The 25,241-nt window shown below is 42.1% G+C and overlaps 1 protein-coding gene across 4 annotated transcripts in view; it reads left to right on the forward strand.

Annotated features, from left to right (window-relative positions):
* The window catches only part of fam185a (family with sequence similarity 185 member A), a 146,922-nt gene that overhangs the window by 28,236 nt on the left and 93,445 nt on the right, over positions 1-25,241 (forward strand). For all 4 annotated transcript variants that reach the window (XM_048610448.1, XM_048610449.1, XM_048610447.1 and 1 more), the window contains exon 5: positions 13,135-13,176. In XM_048610448.1, the coding sequence (XP_048466405.1) occupies positions 13,135-13,176 (42 nt within the window). The remainder of the gene's footprint in view (positions 1-13,134; positions 13,177-25,241) is intronic.

The following is a 25,241-nucleotide window of genomic DNA, read 5'->3' on the forward strand; positions in this document are numbered from 1 at the left end:
TGGTATTCGGATAGGAATCTGAGGTTTTCCCTTGAGAAATGGATGAATGACCATACAAGCCATGTTGATTTGAGGAGTAGTGCTGAGCAGGCTTGGTAGATCAGAATGAGGAGATTGGTACTTGAATATTGCACCTCTCTCACCTCTCTATGCTGATGAGATCAATGAATCTCTTACAGCAGTACATCCAAGAGTATACCACCTTCCTGGTCACTTCACTTCACTTCACTTCACTTCCATACCACTTATTTCCAGAGCCTAACCTCTTCTCCCATTTGCTGGGAACAATATTTTTCTTTGGGTCTTTGTAGCTGCAGCATAATCTCCAAGGATATCTCTGAGAATCAGGGTAACCTTACCATGTTAAGACCAGCAGGGATGTCTGTCTCCTAACCTTTTGAAGAATCTGGTGTGTGAATCAGGATTTTACAAATTATATTTTGTTTTGTTCAAAAACCAACGAGTGAGATGTCCAAGTAAAGAACCAGCCAAATCCCTCCACAATTTTTTTGATTTCCTGACCTGCTGACTAAACCACTGTGAACAGATTTAAAGGTTAAAATTTTAACATTGAATTTGTATGCCCTCCTTTATTATCGATATAACTTCAAGTAGAAAATGCGATCCTTCAGTTACGCAGCATGTAACATCTCCCACCATTTTATATCCTCTACTTTACTTTGTCCTGTGTATGTACTATTTTCTGTGATTCTGAATAAGTTTACTAGTTGGACACCAATTTGTTAATTGAGTTCAGAGAAAAAATTTACAATGTGGCTGAGAACAGTTCAGGGTGTTCAATAAATACAGTAATGCCAATAGAATAATAGTGTCCCACTGAAGTAAGTGCTGCCTTGCATAACTTATGATCCAACATCTCACTGTTTTTAAGATGTTAAAAACAAATAGTTCATTCTACCTTCGCTGTAACATGCACCTTCTCACTGAGGGAATACTGTGATTGCTTCAGTTTCTCAAGATCACTGTTGAAATCTTTTTAATGCTTTGTTTGAAATTAATGTTAGACACAGTTTGCTATGTGGTGTGTACTAGTGCACTGCTGCCAACTGATACAACCTAGAGTAGAAAATATGTGGCTAGTTGCCAAGACACAGTCATTACGTTCAGGCTTGAAACGGAGGGCCTCTGCCACCGGAAAATTTTACATTCTCCATGGGTCACTGATGTTTTGGTTTTTGTTCTGTGCATTTCCCACTAACACAGATCCTTAAGAATCCTGTTTTAAAACTTGTGTTGCAATGCATGAGGAAGCTGCAAGTAGAAACACTTCTCTGTTTATTTATACTTTTGTCTAACATGAGGTAAGCTGCCCCTCTCCCGAGAGGAAAATGCCATAGTTTAAGAGCCCCTGATTTAACCTATTAGTCTTGAGACCCTTTCAATATTTAACTTCTTTTGTGCGTAGTCAATTTGGTTTTATTTGAACTTTGCCTTTTTCTAACCAGATGAACATACAATACAGTATTTCTTTTAGAGTTTACTATCTGAGGGCTGTTCTGATTCACATCACCACAACCTCCTCCATAGATTGGGCAAGAAGACAGTCCCTGAATCCACCCCAGCAGAACGGAGATTGAGCCCTGTGATGTTGACATGAATCTGATTCACACCAATCATCCAGTCTCTTGAGCTGATTGGATTCCAAGGAGTCCAGATTATGTTTTTTACATGTTTACATGAATATTATCGCTTAGAAGTATGGTCAATGATAATAGTAGAGAATCCAGTTTCTTTTCATCACGTGGCTGATCAGGAATCTATCCCACTCTTGCTGTATAGGATTTGTAACTTGGTACTGAGTTTTTTAGTAAGTTTTTTTTTTTTTTTTTTTTTTGAGTGCACCTTCCTTGTCTATCAAGCCCTGGAATGTGTCTTGAACCTGGAGCTTCTGGCTCAGAAGGAAAGACACAATCCACTGCATTACAAGACCTCCCAATACAGTGCTTATATAATACAAAACAGTAAGTGTTCTAATTAGCTTCGCTGTCATTTAAAATATCTTTTATACTATACTATATTAACAAAGAAATGGTGGAGGAACTGAATAGGTACTTTGCATTAGTTTTCACAGTGAAACATACCAGCAACCTACCACAACTTCAAGAGAGTCCGGGGCAGAGTGAGTGGAGTGGAGATAGTTCTGGGAAAGCTGAAAAGTCTGAAGGCAGATAAATAATCTGGACTGGATGGGCTATGTCCCGGAGCTTTGAAGGAGATAGCTGAGGAGATTGTCGAGGCATTAGTGGTAATCCTTCAGGAATCTCTGGAGTCAGGAAGAGTCCCAGAGAATTGGAAAGTGGAAGTGTCAGCATGGTTCATCAAGGGGAGGTCATACCTTGCAAATCTGTTAGAATTCTTTGAGGAGGTTTAGCTCAATTGACTGGACAACTGGTTTGCAATGCAGAGCAATGCCAACAGCGTGGGTTTAATTCCTGCACCTGCTGAGGTTACTTTAAGGCTCCAGCTTCTCAATCTGTTCTCTTGCCTGAGGCTTGGTGACCTTGAGATTAAACCACCACTGTCTGTCTCTCTAATGAAGGATCAACCTTGTGGTCTGATAAGACAATGGTGTCTCTAGCTTTACTACCTTCTGAGGCAAGGCATTCCAAATTTTTTCAACCTTCTAAGAAAAAGAAATTCTTCTCATCTGTTCTAAAAGGGCAACCTTTCATTTTAAAACATTGCCTTCTAGTCCTGGACTTCCCACAAGAAGAAAAATATTTCCATCTTTTCAAGATCATTTAGGATCTTCTATCCCTTGCTCTCCTAAACCTCAGTGGAAAATTATCCTAACCTGCCCAAATTATCTTCAAAAGACAACCCACTCAGTCCAGATTTCAATCTAGTAAACCTCCTCTGAACTGCTTTCAATGCATTTACATCCTCCCTTCAATAAGGAGACCAAAACTGCGCACTGTTAGAAATGTCTTGCCAATGGCCTGTATAATTGACGCATAATATCCTTTCTTTTACGTTCAGTTCCTGTCAAAGTAAAGGATTTATGCGCTGTACCTGCATGCGAGTCTTTATGGCTCACATACTAGAATACGTAAATCTCTTTTTATACCTTGGAATTCTGCAGTTTTTTCCATTGATTAATGCCATGCTCTTTCATTCTTCCTGCGAAGCAATAACTTCATAATTTCTCACATTATATTCCATCTGCCAAATTTTTGCCCATTCGTGCAACCTATGTCATGTTGTCTTACAATTCGATGTGTCATCTGCAAATTCAGTTACCTTTACTCATCTTGTCTAAGTCATTGATGTAAATTATAAAAATTTAAGGTGCCAGCATAGACTTATCTAAGACTCCACGCATCAAATCCTGCCAAACATGCAAATATCCATTAATGCATTTTCCCCGTTTTCTACCAGCCAGCCAGTCTTCTATCCATGCTAATGTGTTGTCCCACAGTACAAGTTTTTAATTTCTGCAATCAGTTTTTGATGTAGAATCTTTTCAAAAGTCTTCAGGAAATCCAAGTACTGTCTATCTACAGGTGCCCCTTAGCCTACAGCACATTCCTGCAAAGAATTCCTAGTAAACTGGTCAAACATGACTTCCATTTGAAACCATGCTGACTTTTCCTGATTGCCTTGAGCTTTTCTAAGTGTACAGCCATAATCGATTCTATTGCAGTCGCCATGGCAAATCTACATGATCCATTGTTTCCTGCTTCTGCCTCTGTCCCTTCTTGAATAGAGGGGTTTACTATTTTCCAGTTTGGAACCTTCCCTGAATTAAGTTTTGGAAAATTAACACTCATGTGTCTTGTAACTCACTAGTCACCTGTTTTTAAGACCCTAGGATGAAATCCACCTGCACCCAGCAACTTGTTAGTCTGCAGCTCTAGATTTGCTCAGCACTGCTTCTTTGGTGATTGTAATCTCACCAAGTTCTTCACTCTCTTCAGCTATTGCTGATTTTTTATTTGTATCCTCGATAGTGGAAACAGAAACAAACCATTTGTTCATTTATCCTGTCATTTCCTTATCATCTATTTCTGGCTCCCCATTCTCATTCTTTAGAGGACTAACACTTAGTTTACTTATTTGTTTCCCTTTAAAATGTCTTGAACTCTTGCTACTATTTTGACATTCCTATCTAGCTTCCTTGTATGCTTACTTTTTCCCTACTGATTTTTAGTCATTCTCTGCTGTTCTTCTATATTCTGAACAACTGCTGACCTTCTATTCTTCTTTGTGCACTTGTATATTATTTCGTTATGCTTGTGTTTTCTCTAACTTGCTTGTCTCACACAGTGACTATAGGTGGCCTGTAGACTCCTTTCCCCTGCTATTCCTCACCTCCACCTAAATAGATTCCATATCCTGATCTCCTGAACCAAGGTTGTCTCATAAAATGCTAACCTTGATTGACAGTGCTACCCCATCAAGATTGCCTAGCTTTTTATTCCTCTTGAATATCAATGGACTGAAGAGTGGCAGATGGAGTTTAATTTGGATAAATGCAGTGTCAAGACTTATACAGTTTAAGAGTAGGGCCTTGGGTAATGTTGTAGAACAGAAAGACCTAGGGGTTCAGGTAGATAATTCTTGAAGTTTGCACATCAGAGTGGTTAAGAAGGCGTTTAGCATGCTTGCCTTCATTGCTTGGACCTTTTGAATATAAGAATTGGAATGCTATGCTGAGGTTGTACAGGATGTTGGTGAGGCCTCTTCTGGAGCACTGTCTACTTCTGGCCTCCCTGTTATAGGAAAGTTATTTTTAAGCTGGTGAGGGTTTAGAAGAGATTTGCCAGAATGTTGCTGGGAATGGAGGGTTTGAGTTATAAAGAGAGGCTGGATAGGCTAGGACTACTTTTCGCTGGATCATACGAGGTTGAGAGGTGGGACTGTAGAGGTTTATAAAATAACAAAGGTATAGATAAGGTCAATGGCAGATGTTGTTTCCTTAGGGTGGGGTATTTCAAGACTAGGGGCATATTTTTAAGGTGAGAGGAGAAAGATTAAAAAAATACGAGGGGCAATTTTTTTTTAACACAGTGGTTTGTGTGTGGAGTGAACTTCCAGAGGAAGTGGTGGATGCAGGTATAGTTACAATGTTTAAAAGATATTTAGATAAGTTCATGAAGAGAAAAGATTTGGAGGGATAGGGACCAAATGTAGGCAGGTGGGACTAGTTTAGTTTGGGATTATGGTCAGCTTGGACTGGTTGGACCAAAGGATCTGTTTCTGTGCTCGATGACTTTGACTTTGTCATTTGCCTCTGAATATTCAAGACCTTGTCATCCATAGTCATGTCTCTCCAAATGTCTTATTTATTTACTTTGTTCAGAATGTTGCATGAATTCAGCCTTTAATTTTATCTTTGTTATTCTTGTAACACCAACAATGAAGACTGTGTTTTGCTCTCTCTTCTTGCCATTCTCTGACCCTCATTTCCCATATTATTTTCCACTGATGCCCTTTTTAATATTCCACATCTGATCCTTTGCCCCCACTATTTAGTTTAAAACCATCTCTATTTTCATAGCTATGCAGTTCGCAAAAACACAGGTCTCAGCATGGTTTAGTGGTAGACCATTCCAATGGTACAGGCTCTACTTTCCCACTGGTGCTAGTGATCCACAAACTAAAACCCACTTCTGTCATGCCAGTCTTTGAGCCATGTGGTTTTCTGTCTCATTATATGTACCTTATACCAATTTGCATGTGGCTCAGGTCATCATTCTGAGATTGTAACCTTTGAGGTTGTGTTTAAGTTTATTGCTTAGTTCATCACACTCTCTGTATGCAGAACCCCTTTCTTAGTTCTGCTTATGTCATTGCTATCTACATGGACCCTCTACATGACTACTGGATTATCTTCCTCCCACTTCAACTTATTTCCCAGTCCTGAGCCGGTATCCCGATTACTGACATTAGGCAGGGATCACAGCCATCAGGGCTGTTCTTTGGTGTACTGAATGGGTATCAGTGCCCCTTACAATACTATCCTCAACCACTATATGCTGTTTTGTTCCCCACCACTTTAATGGTTTCCTGTGCTATTGTCAGTTTGCTCATCACCGCGCAGGCCCCATTCTCATCCAAACAGGCTGAGAGAACTCCTCTAAAGAAACAGTTGAAGAGACTGACACTCCAGGACTTGAGTCCCCTTACCTGCCTCATAATCGCACCTGCCTGTCCCTGACCACTGACTGAATCAGAAGTCCCTATTCTACGTGTTGTGACTTCTCCCAGTACAAAGAACCAAGGTAACTTCCTCCCTCCCTGATGCATCAGAGTATCTTAGATTCAGCCTTCACCTCATAAACTTTGAACTGAAGCTAACTGAGTGTCATGTATTTGCTTTTGATGTGCTTTCCCTCAATTATAGTGGTATCCAGGGGCTCCCAGTTGCTGCAGCCTTTTGAGTTAATTGTTATTTATTTGTGGTGTTCTTTTTTTAACCATGATTTTGTATGTTATATTGAAACTTAAAAACCGAAAATACATCAGTAAACGGAATTCCATTCCAACACAAATACACAGGCTTTTCTGTAGCTGCAAATAAGACTTCAGGATGGTATATTGCCTCCCTAGTGATAGGGCCAAAGGTGTCTGAGTGGCTATAGGACATTCTTGAGGGGATACACATTGGTACACATGACATGGGGTTTAAAAAAAAAACATGGTGAGGACCTAATAGAGTATAGGGAGTTAGGAAGTAAGTTGAAAAGTAAGACCTCAAAGGTAGTGACATCAGGATTACCACCAGTGCCATTTACTAATCAGTAGAAATAGCAGGATACGTTGGATGAATACGTGGCTGAACAGATAACGCAAGGGGGAAGGTTTCAGATTTCTGGGTGCAATGGAACCAGTGAAAACTGGATGGGTTACACCTGGACAGGATCAGGACCGATGTCATGACTGATGACAAGACAAGTAATGTTAAAAAACAAGTCCTTGAGTCTTTATGGCTTAATGCGCAGAGCATTCATAATAAAGTAGATGAAGTAATCGTATAGAAGATGAAGATGGGTAAGTAGTCGGGATTTTGGAGACCTGGCTTCAGGGTAACCAGGAATGGGAACTGCCTGCTCGGGATTCTGCATTTAGGAAAGACTGACAGAAAGACAAAGGTGGTAGAGTTGCATTGCTCGTTAAAGAGGAAATTAATGCAATAGTGAGGAAGGATATTAGCTCTGATGACTTGGAATCTGTATGGGTAGAGCTGAGAAGCACCAAGGGGCAAAAAGCATCAGCGAAGGTCGTACATAGACTTCCAAACCTATGGGTGGTGTTGGGAATGGCATTAAACACTAAATTAGAGATGCATGCAATAAAGGAACATCTGTAATTATGGATGACTTATATCTGCATATAGAATCTGCAAATCAAATTAGTAACAATTTTTGAGAAGGAATTCCTGGAGCGTATATGGGATGATTTTCTAGACCAATATGTTGAATCAATGACAGAATAGGTCATCTAGACTGGATATTGTCATGAGAGAGGAATAATTAGCTGTCTAGTTGTGCAAGGCTCCTTGAGGGTGAGTGACTGTAATATGATAGAAAGGTGGCCAAATTGTTGCTTACAAGTGAATTTAGAGATAGGATCATAACCAAGGAAGAGGAATACAAATTGGCCAAAAAAAAAACAACCTGAGGAGAGGGAGCAGTTTAGAATTCAGCAATAACAGATAAAAGGATTGATTTAAGAAAGGGAAAATAGAGAGTAAGACTGTAAAAGTTTCTATAGATTGAAGATAAATGTAATTTATAACTGGGAACAAAGAAATAGCTGACAAACTAAACGAATACTTTGATTTTGCATTCACAAAGGGCGACACAAATAACATACCAGAAATGTTGGGGAACATAGACTTAGTGAGGGAAAGGAACTGAAGGAAATCCGTATTAGCAGGGAAATGGTGTTGGGGAAGTTGATGGGATTGAAGTCGATAAATGCCAGAGACTGATAATCTCCATCCTGGATACTTAGAGAAGTGGCCCTAGAAATAGTGGATGCATTGGTGGTCATCTTCCAAGATTCTACAGACTCTGGAACAATTCTTACAGATTAGAAGGAAGTAATGTAAGAAGGGAAGCAGGGAGAAAAGCAGGAATTATGGATCTGTCAGCCTGACATCAGTAGTGGAAAATGTTAAGAGTCCATTATAAAAGAATTAATAGCTGAGCATTTAGAAAACAGTGGTAGGATTGGACAAAGTCTGCATGGATTTATAAAAGGGAAATCATGCATAACAAGTTCTCTGGAATTCTTCAAGGTTGTAGCTAGTAAAGTTGACGAGGGGAGCTAGTGGACGTGGCAAACAGGAAACAGATTAGGAATAAATGGGTCTTTTTTCCAAATGGCAGGCAGTGACTCGTGCTAGAACTCTCGTTATTCACAATATACATTAATGATTTGGATGAGGGAACTAAATGTAATATCTCCAAATTTGCAGACAAAACAAAGCTGGGTGGGAGGATGAGCTGTGAGGAAGATGCAGACATGCTTCAGTCTGATTTCGGGCAAGTTGAGTGAGTGGACAAATGCAGTATAATATGGATAAATGTGAGGTTATCCACTTTGGTAGCAATTCAGGAAGGCTGATTATTATCTGAATGGGGATTAAATTGAGAAAGGGTGTGCAGTGAGACCGGGGTGTTCTCGTACACCAGTTGCTGGAAGTAAACATGGAGGTGCAGCAGGTGATAAATAAGTCAATAAGGAGAGGATTCAAGTACAGAAGCAGAAATGTTTTGCTGTAATAATGCAGGGCCTGATGCGACCATACTTGGAATCTTGTGTGAATTTTTGGGCTCCATTTCTGAGGAAGAATTTTGTTACTAGAGAGGGAGTGCAGAAGATTTCTGGGATGGCAGGACTGATTAGGAGGAGTAGTTGAATTGGTTAGGATTATGTTGCTGGAGCTCAGAATAATGAGGGGGCATTATAAAGAAACCTATAAAATTCTAACCAGAATAGACAGGGTATGTGTAGGAAAGATGCCCCTAATGGCAGGGTAGTTCACAGCCAGGGTTCACTATCTAAGGATATGATATAAACTACTTAGGACTGAGACAAGAAATTTCTTTACCCAGAAAGTGGTGACCCTGTGGATTCACTACCACATAAAGGAGTTGAGGCCAATACGTTGTACAGTTTCAAGAAGGACTTGGATGTAGCAATTGGGGCTAAAGGAAACAAAGGATTTGGGAGGGGAGGGTGGAAAGCAGGAACAAGTTATTGAGTTGGATGATCAGTCATGGTCATAATGAATGCCAGAACAGGCTCAAAGGGCCAAATAGTCAATTCCTTCTCCTACTTTCTGTTTCTAAATGCCATTAATCTTTTTTTCTATAGTAGAGCAAGAACCAATTTTGACTGCTGCTGGTAGGCAGGGCTTGTTAATTGTATCCAGAGGTATTTTATACACCTCTGAACCATTTTTTACCAAAACTAAATCATGCACGTGTCTAATTAGACAAAATTTCTACACACAGTGCCCATTGAGGAAGACAGAAATGAGGAAAGGTTGAGAGCGAGAGAGGCAGGACTCAATTAAAATGGAGTTAGGGGTTGTTGTGTTCCTAGAAGGACCAGGAGGTTTAAGTATTTAATGGCAGGAGCTTTATTATGCTAAGTCTACAGGCAGCAAGGTAAAACTAAACCATTTCTCACCAAAAATAGCTGATGAAATCGTCATTACAGCACATGATGGGACTTTCAAGTCTCAATCCACCATACTTACACAAGTACACAGCGGGGGGAGCAGTTTACTTTTCAAAAAAAATCAGTACCAATCACTTGTATATAGCTCTGTCTTTGACTGGCTGTCTCAGGGCCCTCTTCTCACACGCTCCACTGGATAATGCTGACTGCCTGTCCCAGGTTGTCTGTTCGACTGTTCTTCTGTGTACCACATTTCCTCTGAAGCAATCCATTATCTTTATCAATATAGCAACTTGAGGCCTTTACAACTAACCAGATGATGCTCTTTTTAAAAAAAGAGAAGCAGAGCATTAAAGATGGTTTGGAAATTGCAAGGATTAGAATTTCCCATGTGCATGTTTTTAAAAGTATTTCACTTGTATCCAATGTACAAGGTTCATCAATGGGACTTCCGGTGCCTTTTTAAACATTTAAACTTCTGTTGAGAGTATGTCAGAATACTCAAATTTAAAATCTAAAAGAATTTAAACTGTGCTGTAATAGTTTGGGGATTTTGCAAATACCAAAAGAACCTTCTGCAAATGGATAAATTGTCATCTGAGATTAAACACATTTCCATTTTATAATGCCTTTGGACTAATACAATTTCCAGGCAGCCTAGACAGAAATGAAGTACAGGCAAGAAAGAAACTTTTAAAATATAGTTTCTTTAAATAATGTAGCTGCAAGATTGGGTTCCATAGCACCACCTGTATGAGCAGCCTAAAAGCTTCAATGGCCTAAAATGGTACTGGCTAATCATCCAGCATAACCTACATACTGTTGATATTTTTAATCAAACTGTTCAGGGTTGTTATGTCCCATCTCTGGAGAAGGTGGGAATTGAATCTGGGCCTTCTGGCTCAAAGTTAGGGACATTACCACTGTACCACGAGACTCATTTTAAAGTGTAGTCTACCTGGTATTCCCAGGTAGTCTCCCATCTAAGTGTTGACCAGGCCTGCTTAGCTGCCAAGATCATTGGGTGTTTTTAGACAAGAGTGACGATACAGAGCTCACGTGCTGGATCTTTGGAACTGCAAATGACGAAATTGAATGAAGGCTATAGAGAAGAGATGCTCTGTAAAGAGTGAGGGGAACGATTTGCTGCAGGTGGCTGTTAGCCACCACAGCTTTTCGTAGAGCGTATCTTCCTACTCCCGCCAGATCCGTGGACAATACATGAGATATCTGGCAAATTAGTCTGATCTGAGCTATAATGATCGTAATGACTTTGTGCGTTTCTCTATATTTTTTATTGCATTTATGTTTCTAACACATCTTGATGTAACCTCGGCTGATGCTTCTGACAGATGTCACCCATACAAGAGCAACCAAATACATTGCGGTGGTTTTAATCCCTGAGGGGAGAAACTGGTGAAATGGCTGATCACTTTTCCAGGATAGCAGATTTCTCAATGGTCTATGGTGCCATTGACTGAACACCTGCTACCTTCGTATGTGTGGCTCGTGACCTTCCATGACTTGACAACATGGCTATAAGCAAGAATCATGGAGCTACCAGCAGTGTTAGGGTGAAGATATGTGTTGAATATTTGAGTTGTCCAAACTTGTTGTGATCTGCTGTATCCTTCATAACTGTACCCTTATGTTCATGCAATTGTTACAAAGTTGGGTAGAGTAAATGTGACGTGGAAGGCAGGAAGCTAAAATGTGTGGTTCCTTTAAGAGATTTGTGCTTTGCCTGTACTTAGAAATCTTTTTTTTTTTAAAAAAGAATGTCTGTGAGCAGCAGCTGAAGTTGCCAGCACAGAGGGCCTCAAAAAGTGAAACCAGTATATCAAAAAAGCCTTACAGGTGGCAGGTAAAACAACAGTCTTGTTTTGATTTTGTGACGAGTTTAAATTTGGCCAATTCATTTAATAAACTTTGCAATTCGAAGCCAATTGAATTTAAAAACTGATGGTGTTGACAACCTGAAACCAATCCTATTATAAGAATTTGATTATGTCATTATGGGTATGTAAGACAAGGGCATTTGGAAAATCGGACAGAGCCAACTGCCATCTGAAAGAGAGAGCCATCCACCACCTGTCAGAGTTAGCACCATTCAGCTCTCCGAGAAAGCCCATCTAATTAATCAAAGGTACCATGGTATTTTAGCTCAAAGTCCTCATTGAATAAATTATAGAGATAAAACATTCCTGCCAGCAGAATTAACAGAAGAAAGGTGTTTGTGAACAGACCAGAGACAACAGAATATTCCACACGACCATCTGTGTGAACTTGGAGAGATTAAGTTATAATTTATTGCTGCTTATTAATTGGATTTATATTAATGGGACTTGTATTTATTTAAACAGCATTCCAGTAGAATTTTGACCAGTTAGGGAGTAGTTAGTAGTCTAAGAGGGAATTGTTGGCTTGTTAGTAATTTTGTTAATTTGTTCGTTGTTTGGTTAAATAAACAAATAGTTTCATGTTACTTGTAAAGTGGAGATTAGGAATTTTCTTTCTTTTAACCACTCTTTTAACAGATTACCAGGGGAAAGACAAGCTTCTCTGGGTGTTTTCGGGGTAATTATTAGAGGGGAACCCCTACTCTTGTCAGAACAGATTGGAGCTTGTGTTTAGTTTAATTATCAGAGGAGTTCGGCTATTCCCTGTTGTAACACCATGTAAATGCCATGAGAAATCCAGACACGTTCCAGAAGGAGGCATCTCAAACCCTTTTGCGTGCGATACAGTGCCTAGGTGCACCAACCCAGATTTCCTTTTCCAGAAATATTCCATTGCTGTCATGAATCCAAAATTTTCATCTGAGGAACAATCACAATATCCCGTAGGCCAACATCCCACAATAAAAGCGACCTATGAAAGTGTTTTCATTATCATCTATCAATAACACATCCAATTACATAACAAGAAATGAATTGTTTACCCTAGTGCAATCTTGTAGTACCTGCCTTATGGGTATCTGTGACTGTCCTAGTGCTCCTATAAGGTGTTGCCCACTGCCTGTGGCATGGCTACTGACTTTCACTGGTGCAGACTACAGATTACTTTGTAGAATGATGCCAAGCAGGCTGGGCTTTGAGATCCTAGCTTGTCATTGATGACAGTAGGACTTTGAAGAGGTAATGGCCTAGTGGTATTATTGCTAGACTATTAAGCCAGAAGGATCTGAGGAAGGTCACTGGACCCAAGATGTTAACTCTGATTTCTTTCCATAGATGCTGCCAGACCTGCTGACTTTTTCCAGCAATTTCTGTTTATATATTCTTGCGTGGCTGATCTATATAGCAGAATGTATATGTTCCTGTTCAGTGAATTTCAAACAAATAAAGCCAAGTTTTCATAGATTATCTGATTTAATAATCTGAAGTTTCCTGCTGTTACTAGGATGTAATAAGTTTGTCTTAAAATTTTGCTTCAAAGGCTTTCTGTTACAATATTTCTGTATTATTCCATATGCAGGAAATGTTACAATTCGGACTGATGCAGGTTCTGTTACAGTAGGTAAGAAACTATCTCATTCTGTTTGTATTAATTCCAATTTATATATGGGAATAATTCCATCAGAACTTCAATTATGGTTTGGGTGCAAATATCTGTTCTGAGACCATGTGGGCGTATATATTGCAAACAAAAAGATGTGGCTTCATTTAGTGGCTCCTAATAACACTTGCTACTGAAAGTAGAAAATAGATCCAACCTCAAATGACTAAGAAACAATTGGCAGAATTTTCCAGGCCTGCCTGAAGCTTTTAAAAGAGTAGATGGGGATCTTAATTGGCAGAAGGCAAACATTTACTTTCCCAATGGTGGATTGAAATTTTACTATTAAGTTCTCAGAAGATTGGTTCGAGTTCCCGGTCAAGAACTTAATTTGTATTCATTAGTATGTTATAAATACTCATTAGCACCCCAGCTGCTGGAATTATGTTGTTGGGTGCAATCTTGTTGGCCAAAAACAGGAAACATGTGTGTTCACAAATCTGACATGAGGTTTATACTTGGTACGATTTCATAATTAAGATGTTTCTTTTCACTAATTTTTAATGTTTGGGTTGAAGCCCCTCCCCTGTTGATCAGTTCATGACAGGCTCAACTATATGCAGTTTAGCTTGTTTTTATTACTGCGCATGGTGAAGCCATCAGCCAACAAGCCTGCCCCAGCAAGGCAGCCACACTGGCTGAAGCCAGCAGACTTGACTGGGGAAAGTAATTGAGTTGAACTCAAAAGGAGGCTAAACCCAAAAAAGCCATATTTTGTGGTCATGGTTGTGTCGTCATCCTATGGGAGACTTTGGTGAAAAACTATCAGATGTATGCAGTTTCCTAGTTGTGATGCAAAGTCAACGATCTGATAGTGTTTGAGCTGCTGAGTAGTATAGCTCCTTCTGTGCTTCGACTGTGAATCCTGGCAGATGTGTAAGAGGCAGTACCGCTGTGATGTCAGTAGAGCTACATTGGTAGCTGCAATGAAGTGGCAGAAATTGATTGCACATTGATTGATTGAGAGAGGGGATTTCTGACACCAGACCTCCTGTATGACAGTCCTCTGCAGTGACAACCTTACAGTGCTAACACTCAAAGGGACATTAAGCATTGAGTAGATGGTAGTACTTTTCCTGGTTGAATTCAGCAGGTCATTCAACCTCTTAAAACTATAGAAAAGTTGCAATGCAGAAAGAGGCCATTCAGTCCCTCGTGTCTGCACTGGCTGAATAAAGTAGCTCCCACGTACCAGCACCTAGGCCATAGTCTTGTAGGCCGCAGTGTTTCGTGTGCAAATCCAGGCTCCTTTTAAATGAGTTTCCACCTCGACCAAACTGGGCAGCAAATTACAGATTTCCACCATCTCCTGGATGAGAGAGCTTTTCCTCATGTTCTCTCGAATCCAGGCACTTTAATTCTGTGTTCTCTGGTAATTGACCTTTTCATGTGGGGAAACAGGTCTCCCCTGACCGCTGTATCCAAGCCCCTCAGTATTTTGTTACAGCTCAATTATGTCACTCCTTCACTTCTATTCTAAGGAAAACAAAACTAGCCTATCCAATCTTTCCTTATACTTGCAGTTTTAAAACCTTAGTAAAATTGTTGTTCAGCACTTCACCTAATGAAGGAAAGAATCTTGTGTAGCTTCTAACCATATTATCTATCTACCTGTCCCACCACCTTCAGGGACCTGCGAACTTGCACTCCAATGTCTATCACTTCCTCCACCCCTCCTAGTAACTTCCTTTATTGTATATTCCCTTCCATTGTTTTGCTTGCCTTTCCCAAACGCATAAACCTGTACTTCTGCAGGTTGAATTCTGTTTGATGCTTTTCCACTAACTTGACCCAATTCGTTAATCTCTTTACAGTTGACAGCCAACCTTTTCATTATCAACTATCCAGCCAATTTTGTGTCATTAGCAAAGTTCTCAATTGTGCCTCCCTCTTGCCTCTTGTGGCACTGGAGACAGGTTCTCTAGAGCGTCCCACAGGCACTGGCCGTGTAGCCATCCCTGTCCAGGCTGCCTTCATCGGTCTGGACAGCTTCTTGTTGCCATTCTATACACAAAAGAACTTCCTTTCTCTCTGATAGCCTTTAGGAGAAACTTTAAGGAGGTGTCCATAAAACAAGGATTTTTGCCTATTCTGTGACATCTCCAGGGTTGGGTGAGAGTGATGAACAATCATTCATTGAAATGTTACCCAGCGGTGTTATATAGCTGCATAACCACTCAGAGTCTGTTTATGCCAATCTGTGTGCCAGTGCAGTCACTTCTCGATTCTACCTTTTTAAATAGGGTGCCAGATGTTGGAGCCCTGAAGGTCCTGGCAGGCTTCAGACCTTCTTGTCCATTAAATTTGACATTTTATGCATGTGTGCATGTGTAATGAGCTGAGAAAAATGTAATCCTGTGGGGCATGCAACCAATCCTGGCAAAAGCACCCCCCCTTGACTGATTTTTAAAGCTGCTCCTGTTTTGCTTATGTTCTCCCAATCCTTCACTAACAACTAGATCAGGAGAGGAAAGAGATGTGTGGGAGTATTTTACATATACTTGGATTGTCAAAGTCCCAGCCACAAACTCACAGCTCCAGCTTCGTATTGAATCCAGATCTTGAAACATAGCTCAAGTCCAGGAGATGGAAGGAGTGATAGGAAGTGTCGGGGTGGAGACTGAAACTTGGAGGGCTGGGGATTGGGGAGTGGCCACAAGGTTGAAGAGCCATGATAGTCTCCAGCAACCAGGAGTTCTGGGAAGCAGGATTGTTGGCAGGAAGTTGTTTAGCTAGAAAGTTACATTTTTGTTTCTTCATTTTTAAACTTTTATCAGAAAAGTTAGTTCATTTACCAGAGTACCAGTGTAGGAATTTATCAATGTAAAATATTTAACTTGAAAGTTAGCATTTTGGCTGAACTTCCACTGCAGGTTGAAACCTTGGATGTTTAGCTTTATGGTGTCTTGGACCTTATTTGTTGAGTTCAACTTGTGCAATGAATAAAAAACTTCAAATCAAGTAAAGATGATTTATTTCATTGGATAACAAGGTGTAGAGCTGGATGAACACAGCAGGCCAAGCAGCATCAGAGGAGCAGGAAAGCTGACGTTTTGGGCCTGGACCCTCCTTCAGAAATGGGGGAGGGGAAGGGGGTTCTGAAATAAATAGAGAGAGAGGGGGAGGCGGATAGAAGATGGATAAAGGAGAAGATAGACAGACAGGTCAAAGAGGTGGGGATGGAGCCAGTAAAGGTGAGTGTAGGTGGGGAGTTAGGGAGGGGATAGGTCAGTCCAGGGAGGACGGACAGGTCAAGGAGGCAGGATGAGGCTAGTAGGTAGGAGATGGGGGTAGGGTTTGAGGTGGGAGGAGGGGATAGGTGGGAGGAAGGACAGTATAGGGAGGTGGGGACAAGCTGGGCTGGTTTTGGGATGCGGTCGTGGGAGGGGAGATTTTGAAACTTGTGAAGTCCACATTGATACCATTGGGCTGCAGGGTTCCCAAGCGGAATATGAGGTGCTGATCCTTCAACCTTCGGATGGCATCATTGTGTCACTGCAGGAGGCCCAGGATGGACATGTCGTCTAAGGAGTGGGAGGGGGAGTTGAAATGGTTCGTGACTGGGAGGTGCAGTTGTTTAGCGCGAACGGAGTGTGGGTGTTCCACAAAGCGGTCCCCAAGCCTCCACTTGGTTTCCCCGATGTAGAGGAGGCCACAATGGGAACAGCGGATACAGTATACCACATTAGCAGATGTGCAGGTGAACATCTGCTTGATGTGGAAGGTCTTCTTGGGGCTTGGGTTGGGGTGAGGGGGGAGGTGTAGGGGCAGTGTAGCACTTCCTGCGGTTGCAGGGAAAAGTGCCTGGTGTGGTGGGGCTGGAGGGGAGTGTGGAGCGCATAAGGGAGTCACGGAGAGATTGGTCCCTCCGGAAAGCAGATAAAGGGTGGGGGAGGGAAAAATGTCTTTGGTGGTGGGGTCGGATTGCAGATGGCAGAAGTGTCGGAGGATGATGCGTTGGATCCGGAGGTTGGTGGTATGGTACGTGAGGACGAGGGGGATTCTGTTTTGGTTGTTATTGTGGGGAGGGAGTGTGAGGGCTGAGTTGCGGGAAATGCGGGAGACACTATCGAGTGCGTTTTCGACCACTGAGGGGGGGGAAGTTGCGGTCCTTGAAAAACGAGGACATCCGAGATGTACGGGAGTGGAATGCCCGGCGGAGAAACTGTTCAACGTCCAAGCGTGAGTGGTATTCGTTGATGTTTGGGTGGAGGGGGACAAAGGTGAGCCCTTTACTGAGGGCCTCCGCCTCCGCGCTTACTTCTTTAACCATGGGCCTAACCCTCCCTCTACTGACCCCTTCTCCTGCCTCCAACACACCCCCTCCTCCTGGACACCACCCCAAGGCCTCCTACCCTCCCTCGACCTCTTCATCTCCAACTGCCATCGAGACATCAATCGCCTCAACCTCTCCACCACTCTCACCCACTCCAACCTCTTCGCCCACAGAACATGCAGCCCTCCACTCCAATCCCAACCTCACCATAAAACCCGCGGACAATGGAGGCGCAGTTGTAGTATAGCGCACTGACCTCTACATTGCCGAGGCCAGATGCCAGCTCTCCGACACCTCCTCCTACCGCCCCCGACCACCAAAACGTCATCTCCCAAACCATCCACAACCTCATCACTTCAGGTGACCTCTCACCCACAGCCTCCAACCTCATCATTCCTATACCCCGCACCGCCCACTTCTATCTCCTTCCCAAAATCCACAAACCTGACTGCCCTGGTCAACCCATTGTCTCTGCCTGCTCCTGCCCCACTGAACTTATCTGTACTTAACTCGACTCCATTTTCTCCCCCTTGGTCCAGCAACTCCCCACCTATGTCCGTGACACCACTGACGCCCTCCACCTCCTCGAAAACTTCCAATTCCCTGGTCCCCAACACCCCATCTTTACCATGGACGTCCAGTCCCTATACACCTGCATTCCCCATGCTGATGGCCTAAAGGCCCTCCGCTTCTTCCTGCCCCACAGGCCCGACCAGTCCCCCTCCACTGACACCCTCATCCGCTTAGCCGAACTCGTCCTTGCCCTTAACAACTTCTCTTTCAATTCCTCCCACTTCCTACAGACAAGGGGGTGGCCATGGGTACCCGCGTGGGCCTGAGCTATGCCTGCCTCTTTGTAGGTTACGTGGAACAATCCCTCTTCCGTAGCTACGCTGGCCCTATACCCCACCTCTTCCTCTGTTACATTGACGACTGTATCGGTGCCGTCTCGTGCTCCCACAAGGAGCTCAAACAGTTCATCCACTTCACCAACACCTTCCACCCCAACCGTAAGTTCACCTGGACCATCTGATACCTTTCTCTCCTTCCTGGTCCTCTCTGTTTCCATCTCTGGCAACCACCTGGAAACCGATATCCATTTCAAGCATACCGACTCCCACAGATACCTAGGATACACCTCCTCCCACCCACCTTCCTGCAAAAATGCCATCCCCTATTCCCAATTCCTTCGCCTTCGCCTTCGCCTCCGCCGCATCTGCTCCCGAGATGAGGCATTCCACTCCCGAACATCTCCGATGTCCTCGTTTTTCAAGGACCACAACCTCCCCCCACCTCAGTGGTCGGGAGTGCCCTCGACCGTGTCTCCCGCATTTCTCGCAACTCATCCCTCACACACCCTCCCTGCAATAACAACCAAAACAGAATCCCCCTCGTCCTCACGTACCACCCCACCAACCTCCGGATCCAACGCATCATCCTCCGACACTTCTGCCATCTAAAATCCGACCCCACCATGAAAGACATTTTTCCGTTCCCACCCTTTATCTGCTTTCCGGAGGGACCAATCTCTCCGTGACTCCCTTGTCCGCCCCGCACTCCCCTCCAGCGCCACCACACCCAGCACTTTTCCCTGCAACCGCAGGAAGTGCTACACCTGCCCCTACACCTCACCCCTCACCCCCAAGCCAATCCCCAAGAAGACCTTCCACATCAAGCAGATGTTCATCTGCACATCTGCTAATGTTGTATACTGTATCTGCTGTTCCCGTTGTGGCCTCCTCTACATCAGGGAAACCAAGCGGAGGCTTGGGGACCGCTTTGCGGAACACCTCCGCTCGGTTCGCACTAAACAACTGCACCTCCCAGTCGCGAACCATTTCAACTCCCCACCCCCATTCCTTCGACAACATGTCCATCCTGGGCCTCCTGCAGTGCCACAACGATGCCACCTGAAGGTTGCAGGAACAGCACCTCATGTTTCGCTTGGGAACCCTGCAGCCCAATGGTATCAATGTGGACTTCACAAGCTTCAAAATCTCCCCTCCCCCTACCGCATCCCAAAACCAGCTTGTCCCCGCTTCCCTAACCTGTCCTCTCTCCTATCCACTCCGCCCACCCCAAGCCCCACCGCCATCTCCTACCTACTAACCTCAACCTGCCCCCTTGATCTGTCCGTCCTCCCTGGATTGACCTATCCCCATCCTAACTCCCCACCTACACTCACCTTTACTGGCTCCATCCCTGCCTCTTTGACCTGTCTGTCTCCTCTCCACCTATCTTCTCCTCTATCCATCTTCTATCCATCTCCCCCTCTCTCTCTATTTATTTCAGAACCCCCTTCTCCTCTCCCATTTCTTAAGGAGGGTCTAGGCCCGAAACGTCAGCCTTCCTGCTCCTCTGATGCTGCTTGGCCTGCTGTGTTCATCCAGCTCTACACCTTGTTATCTCAGATTCTCCAGCATCTGCAGTTCCTACTATCTCTGAAACTTATTTCATTTTTGTTGGAAGGAGCAATGTGGTCCACAGTGTTTTCTATACACACTAAATCATATCTATCCACAAAGAATTTAGTTCAACAACTTAAGGCTAGCAATGTTTGTGAGCTGTGCTGGTGGTGGGGAGCTGCCTCCTTTGAACCACTGCAGTCCATTTGGTGTAGCTAAGCCAACAATGCCGATAGGAAGGGATTTCTAGTATTTTGACAAATTTTGCATCGTAATTTGGTGGTCTTATTTATGAAGACATTGCGTAAAGTATTGCATAATAGTATACAAGTTAGATATGGGGTTGTGGAATGGACATCATCTGTAGATTAAACCAGGCACAGATAATAAACTGATTTGCCTAAGACAAAATTAGCAATTTTATGATTTGAAGAATGCTTCTCAAGTGACATTTATTAACCACTCCCAGTTATCCTGAAATTACTACAGGCCTTGTGGCGATTGGTTAATGTTAAGTAAGGAATTCCAAGATTTTGACCCATAATGAAGGAAAATTAGTGTATATCTAAGGAACAGGTATAGTAATATAATAGATGTTACTGTACTGATAATCCAGAAGCCTAAACTAAGGAACCAAAATGCAAGGATCAGAACTTGAATTTTTTTGGAAAGCTTTGTTTAGAATATTTGGACATTTAAAATCTAATTATGGTACCAGTTTTTATCTAATAGGATCATTTTTAATACTTTGTGGATTTCTTCATTTTTTTATTTAGTATTTTTACTGTTCAGAAGTCATTTTCACTATGGTTTTTTTCCAAGGCTGTATAGTGTGTCTTCAGATGAATGACAATCTCTGCACTTTCATTTTCCTTTCAAACGAAACATTTATTGCGCTTCCTGTGCTTAAATATTTCAGACATAGGCTGTCCCCAACAATTTATATTATTTATGTAATTTATTTGTGGTCCAGAAATTCAAGGAGTGCTTTTATCTAGCCACCCTACAATTAGCAATGTTTACTTGCCAAAGGCAGAATTTAGCATTTAGTTCAATTTATTAATGTGTCTGAAAAGAGATTAAGTGTTACAGAATTGATCATAAAACAATTTTTGGTTCAGTATTTTAGTTTTAGTTAAAAAGATCAAAGAAGAAAGCTGTATTCTTCCATAGCAACAAGTCTGTGAATGGACTGTAGTTGTTCAAGAAGGCAGCTCACTCGCACCTCCAGGGCAATTAGGGATGGGTAATAAATGCTGGCCCAACCTGTGAAGTCCATATTCCCGATATAATTTATTTTTAAAGTTTCATTGTAAAGATAATCTTGCATTTGATGAAGTTAGCACATTTGGTTTTCTGAAAAGATTGTTGGAGGTGTTTTTAATTATGCTATTGTTCTGATTATTGATAATTTTCTCCTCCTGTTATCAATGAGCGGAGTAATTGTATATCGGCTGACAAAAGTAACTTTGCTGGTATTAATACCACTATACGTCACATCTTTTAGTCCTTTTTTAATTTAATATCAATCATTGGATTGTGACGCAATTTGTAGACTTATTATCTTAAAAAACAATGGCTAGTCAAAGTTCAGGAATTTAGAGAAGCCAGTTGGAAAGGAAAAGGTGGTAGCAGCATGATGCACTGGCCAGACCAAGACAGAATACCTTTTTTGTCATTATTATTATCTGAGGATGAGCTGTTACAAATATTAGCTTTAGTTTTGTGAAACTGATTCCAGCGGCTCTCCCTGTGGCATAAGTAGTACAACAGGAATCAACATTTTTGCTACTACATATGTCTGAGCATAAGGAGATTGTTTTTGTTGCAAAGTTGCTTGAAAAGCTCAGCAAGTCTGGCAGCATCTGTGAAGAAAAAAATGAGTTAACGTCTCGGATCCAGCGACCCTTCCTCAGAACTGAGAAAGGGTCACCAGACCCGAAACGTTAACTCTGATTTCGTTCTTCACAGCTGCTACCAGACTTGCTGAGCTTTTCAAGCAAATTTGTTTTCGTTCCTGATTTACAGCATCTGCAGTTCTTTCAGTTTTCATAAGGAGATTGTGCTAGTTTTGTCAAGTTATGATCAGTTGTGTTCAATAGATGACAGTAATTTTCTACTGTTAGTGATCAGTTAATTTCTCAACAATAACAACTTGCATTAATTTAAAAATACAAAGGAAATGGTAAAATTTCACAAGAAGCCAGCAGTTTTTAATAAGACACCTGATGAAGGGTGATACCTGAAATATTGACTCTTGTATTCCCATGATTTTCTGATATTGTTTCATATTTCCCTAATGCAGTCTTTTTTTCTCTTTCTGCTTCCCTTCGTGTAATGCCATGAACATGGTAAAATGCTCCAAGGTTCTGTGTGAAGGAAAAACTGCCAAGCAGTAAAGGATAACATTGATGACTGAAATTCTGGTTGGGGCGAAAGGGATTTGAGGATGCTATTAAAGACCTTCAAAGATTTAGAAAGATAGGGAAGTTTAATGAGGGCGATCTATAAATTTGGCTGCAGCTGCTGAAAACCATAATTGATTCTAGACTGGATGCTAGCTATACACTAGAATTAGAAGGAAAGGTGAACAGAAGGATCTGGGTATTCTTGTCCATGAATCACTAAAAGCTGCAGGCAGGTGCTGCAACTAATTGAAAGGCAGATGGTATGTTGCTTCATTTAAAGGGGATTTGAGTACAGAATTAAAGATGTTTTGTTGTATGGACCCTTGGTGAGACTTCACCTGGAGTACTGTGTACAGTTTTAGTCTTTTTATCTAGGGAATGTTAGGTTGACGGGATTGTCTAATTGAAACACAGAAAATAGGAGCAGGAATAGGCCATTTTGCCCTTCAAGCCTGCTCCACCATTCAATAAGATCAAGGCTGATCATCCTATTCAGTATCCTATTACCACTTTCTTCATCAGGAACATCCTTCCCACCTTTACTGTGTCTATTCCTGTAAGGATTTTATAGCTTTCTGTGAGATCCCTTTTCATTCTTCTAAATGCCGGTGAGTATAATCCTGACCAATCCAGTCTCTCTCTATGTATTATCTTGCCATCCCAGGAGGCAGTTTGGTAAATCTTCATTGCACTCCCTCCATAGTCAGAACATCCTTCCTCCGTTGAGGAGACAGAAACTGCACACAGTATTCCAAGTATTGTCTCACCAATGCCTTGTACAATTGCAGCAAAGTTCCTTGCTCTTTTACTCCAAATCCTTTCTGTATGAAGGCCAACATACAATTTGCCTTTTTCACCGCCTTCTGTACCTGCATACTCACTTTCAGTGACCGATGTACAAAGACATTCAAGTCTCATTGCACTGCCGCTTTCCCAATCTACTGCCATTTTGATAATAATCCCACCTTCCTGTTTTTGCTACCAAGTGGATGACCTCACATTTATTAGTGCATTTGCTACTCATCCAACTTGTCCGAATCGCAGTGAAGCATCTCTGCCTCCTCCTCATAGCTCACTCTCTCACCCAGCTTTATGTTGTCTACAAACTTGAAGATATTACATTTAGCTCTTTCATCTAAGTCATTAAAATATGTTGTGAATAGCTGGGGTCCAAGCTCTGATCCCTATGATACCCTGATAGTCACAGGTTGCCACTCCGATAAAGACCATTTATTTTTAATCTTTGTTTCCTGCATACGAACCCCATATGCTGTAATTGTACATGCTAATCTGTTATGTGGAACCTTATCAAAAGCTTTCTGAAAATCCAAGTAAGCCGCATTTACTGGCATCCCCTTATACACTCAAAATTCCAGTAGGTTTGTCAAGCGTGATTTCCCTTTCATAAATCGATGCTGATCCTGTCTGTGTTTTCCAAGTGCTCTGCTATTAAACCGTTTAGAATGGATTCCCCACAACTGATGTCAAGCTAATTAGTCTGCAATTTCCTATTATATCGCTGTCTCCTTTTTAAAAATAACGCTGTTACATTAGCAACCCTCCAGTCTAGGAATTGTTCCAGAATTTTTAAGTATTTTAGGATGTAGATTATGGGACCCTGGGAATTTATCAGTTTATAATCCCATCAGTTTGCCCATCACCATTTCCATACAAATACTGATTTCCTTCAGCTCTTCCCTCCCACTAGGCCCTGTGCTCCTCAACATTTTTTGGACACCCCAGTTGTCTTCCTGTGTGAAAACAGAACCAAAGTATGTATTTAATTGGTTTGAATCTCTTTGTTCCATATTATAACTTTCTCTGTTTCTGATTCTAAGGGACCTAGATTTATCTTCACTAATCTTTTTCTCTTCACATACCTATAGAGGATTTTGCAGTCAGTTTGTATATTCCCACAAGCTTAGTCAGATGCTTTATTTCCCCCTCTTAATCAATCTCTTTACCCTCTTTCGTTGAAAGCTAAACTGTTCCCAATCCTCAAGTCTGTTGCTCTTTTTCAGGCAAATGTATATGCTCCTTCCTTGAATTGAATACTGTCCCCCAATATCCTGTTAGCGATGGTCTGGCCACCTTTCCTGTTTGATTTTGTTCTAGACAGGAATGAACTTTTGTTGCAGTTATTCCATGCGCTCTTTAAATAATTGCTATTGCCTATCCACCATCATACCTTTTAATTAAACGCTCCCCAATTTATCATAGTCAGCTTGTGCCTCATACCTCCATTATTTAGACCATAAGACATAAGATTTAGGAGCAAAAGAAGCCATTCAGCCTCATGGAGTCTGCTCCACCATTCGAGCATGGCTGATAAGTTTCTCAACCCCACTCTCCTGCCTTCTCCCTGTAACCCTTGATATCCCTACCCTTCAAGAATCTCTCTATACCTGACTAAACCTTCTCCGCCTCCTGTGGCCATGAGTTCCACAGATTCACCACCTTCTGGCCGAAGAAATTCCTTCTCATCTCAGTTCTAAAGGGTCTTCCCTTCACCCTGAGGCTGTGCCCTCAAGTCCTAGTCTCCCCTACTGATGGAAGCATCTTCTCCAAGTCCACTCTGTTGTGCAGGCCTGACAGTAATCTGTAAGTTTCAATCAGATCCCGCGCCCCCCCCCCCATCCTTCTAAACTGTATCAAGTACAGTCCCAGAATCCTCAACCGCTCAATTGACAAGCCATTCATACTCAGGATCATTCTTGTAAACCTTCTCTGAACCCCTTCCATGTCAGCGCATTCTTCCTTAGATACAGGGCCTAAAACTACTGGCAATGTTCCAAATGCAGTCTGGTCAGAGCTTTATGCAGCCTCAGCATTACATCTTTCCTAGATAACAAGCTGTGGAGCTGGATGAACACAGCAGGCCAAGCAGCATCAGAGGAGCAGGAAGGCTGACGTTTCGGGCCTAGACCCTTCTGAAGG

This window comes from Rhincodon typus, chromosome 22, assembly GCF_021869965.1.
Source record: "Rhincodon typus isolate 14 chromosome 22, sRhiTyp1.1, whole genome shotgun sequence".
NCBI lineage: Eukaryota > Metazoa > Chordata > Chondrichthyes > Orectolobiformes > Rhincodontidae > Rhincodon > Rhincodon typus.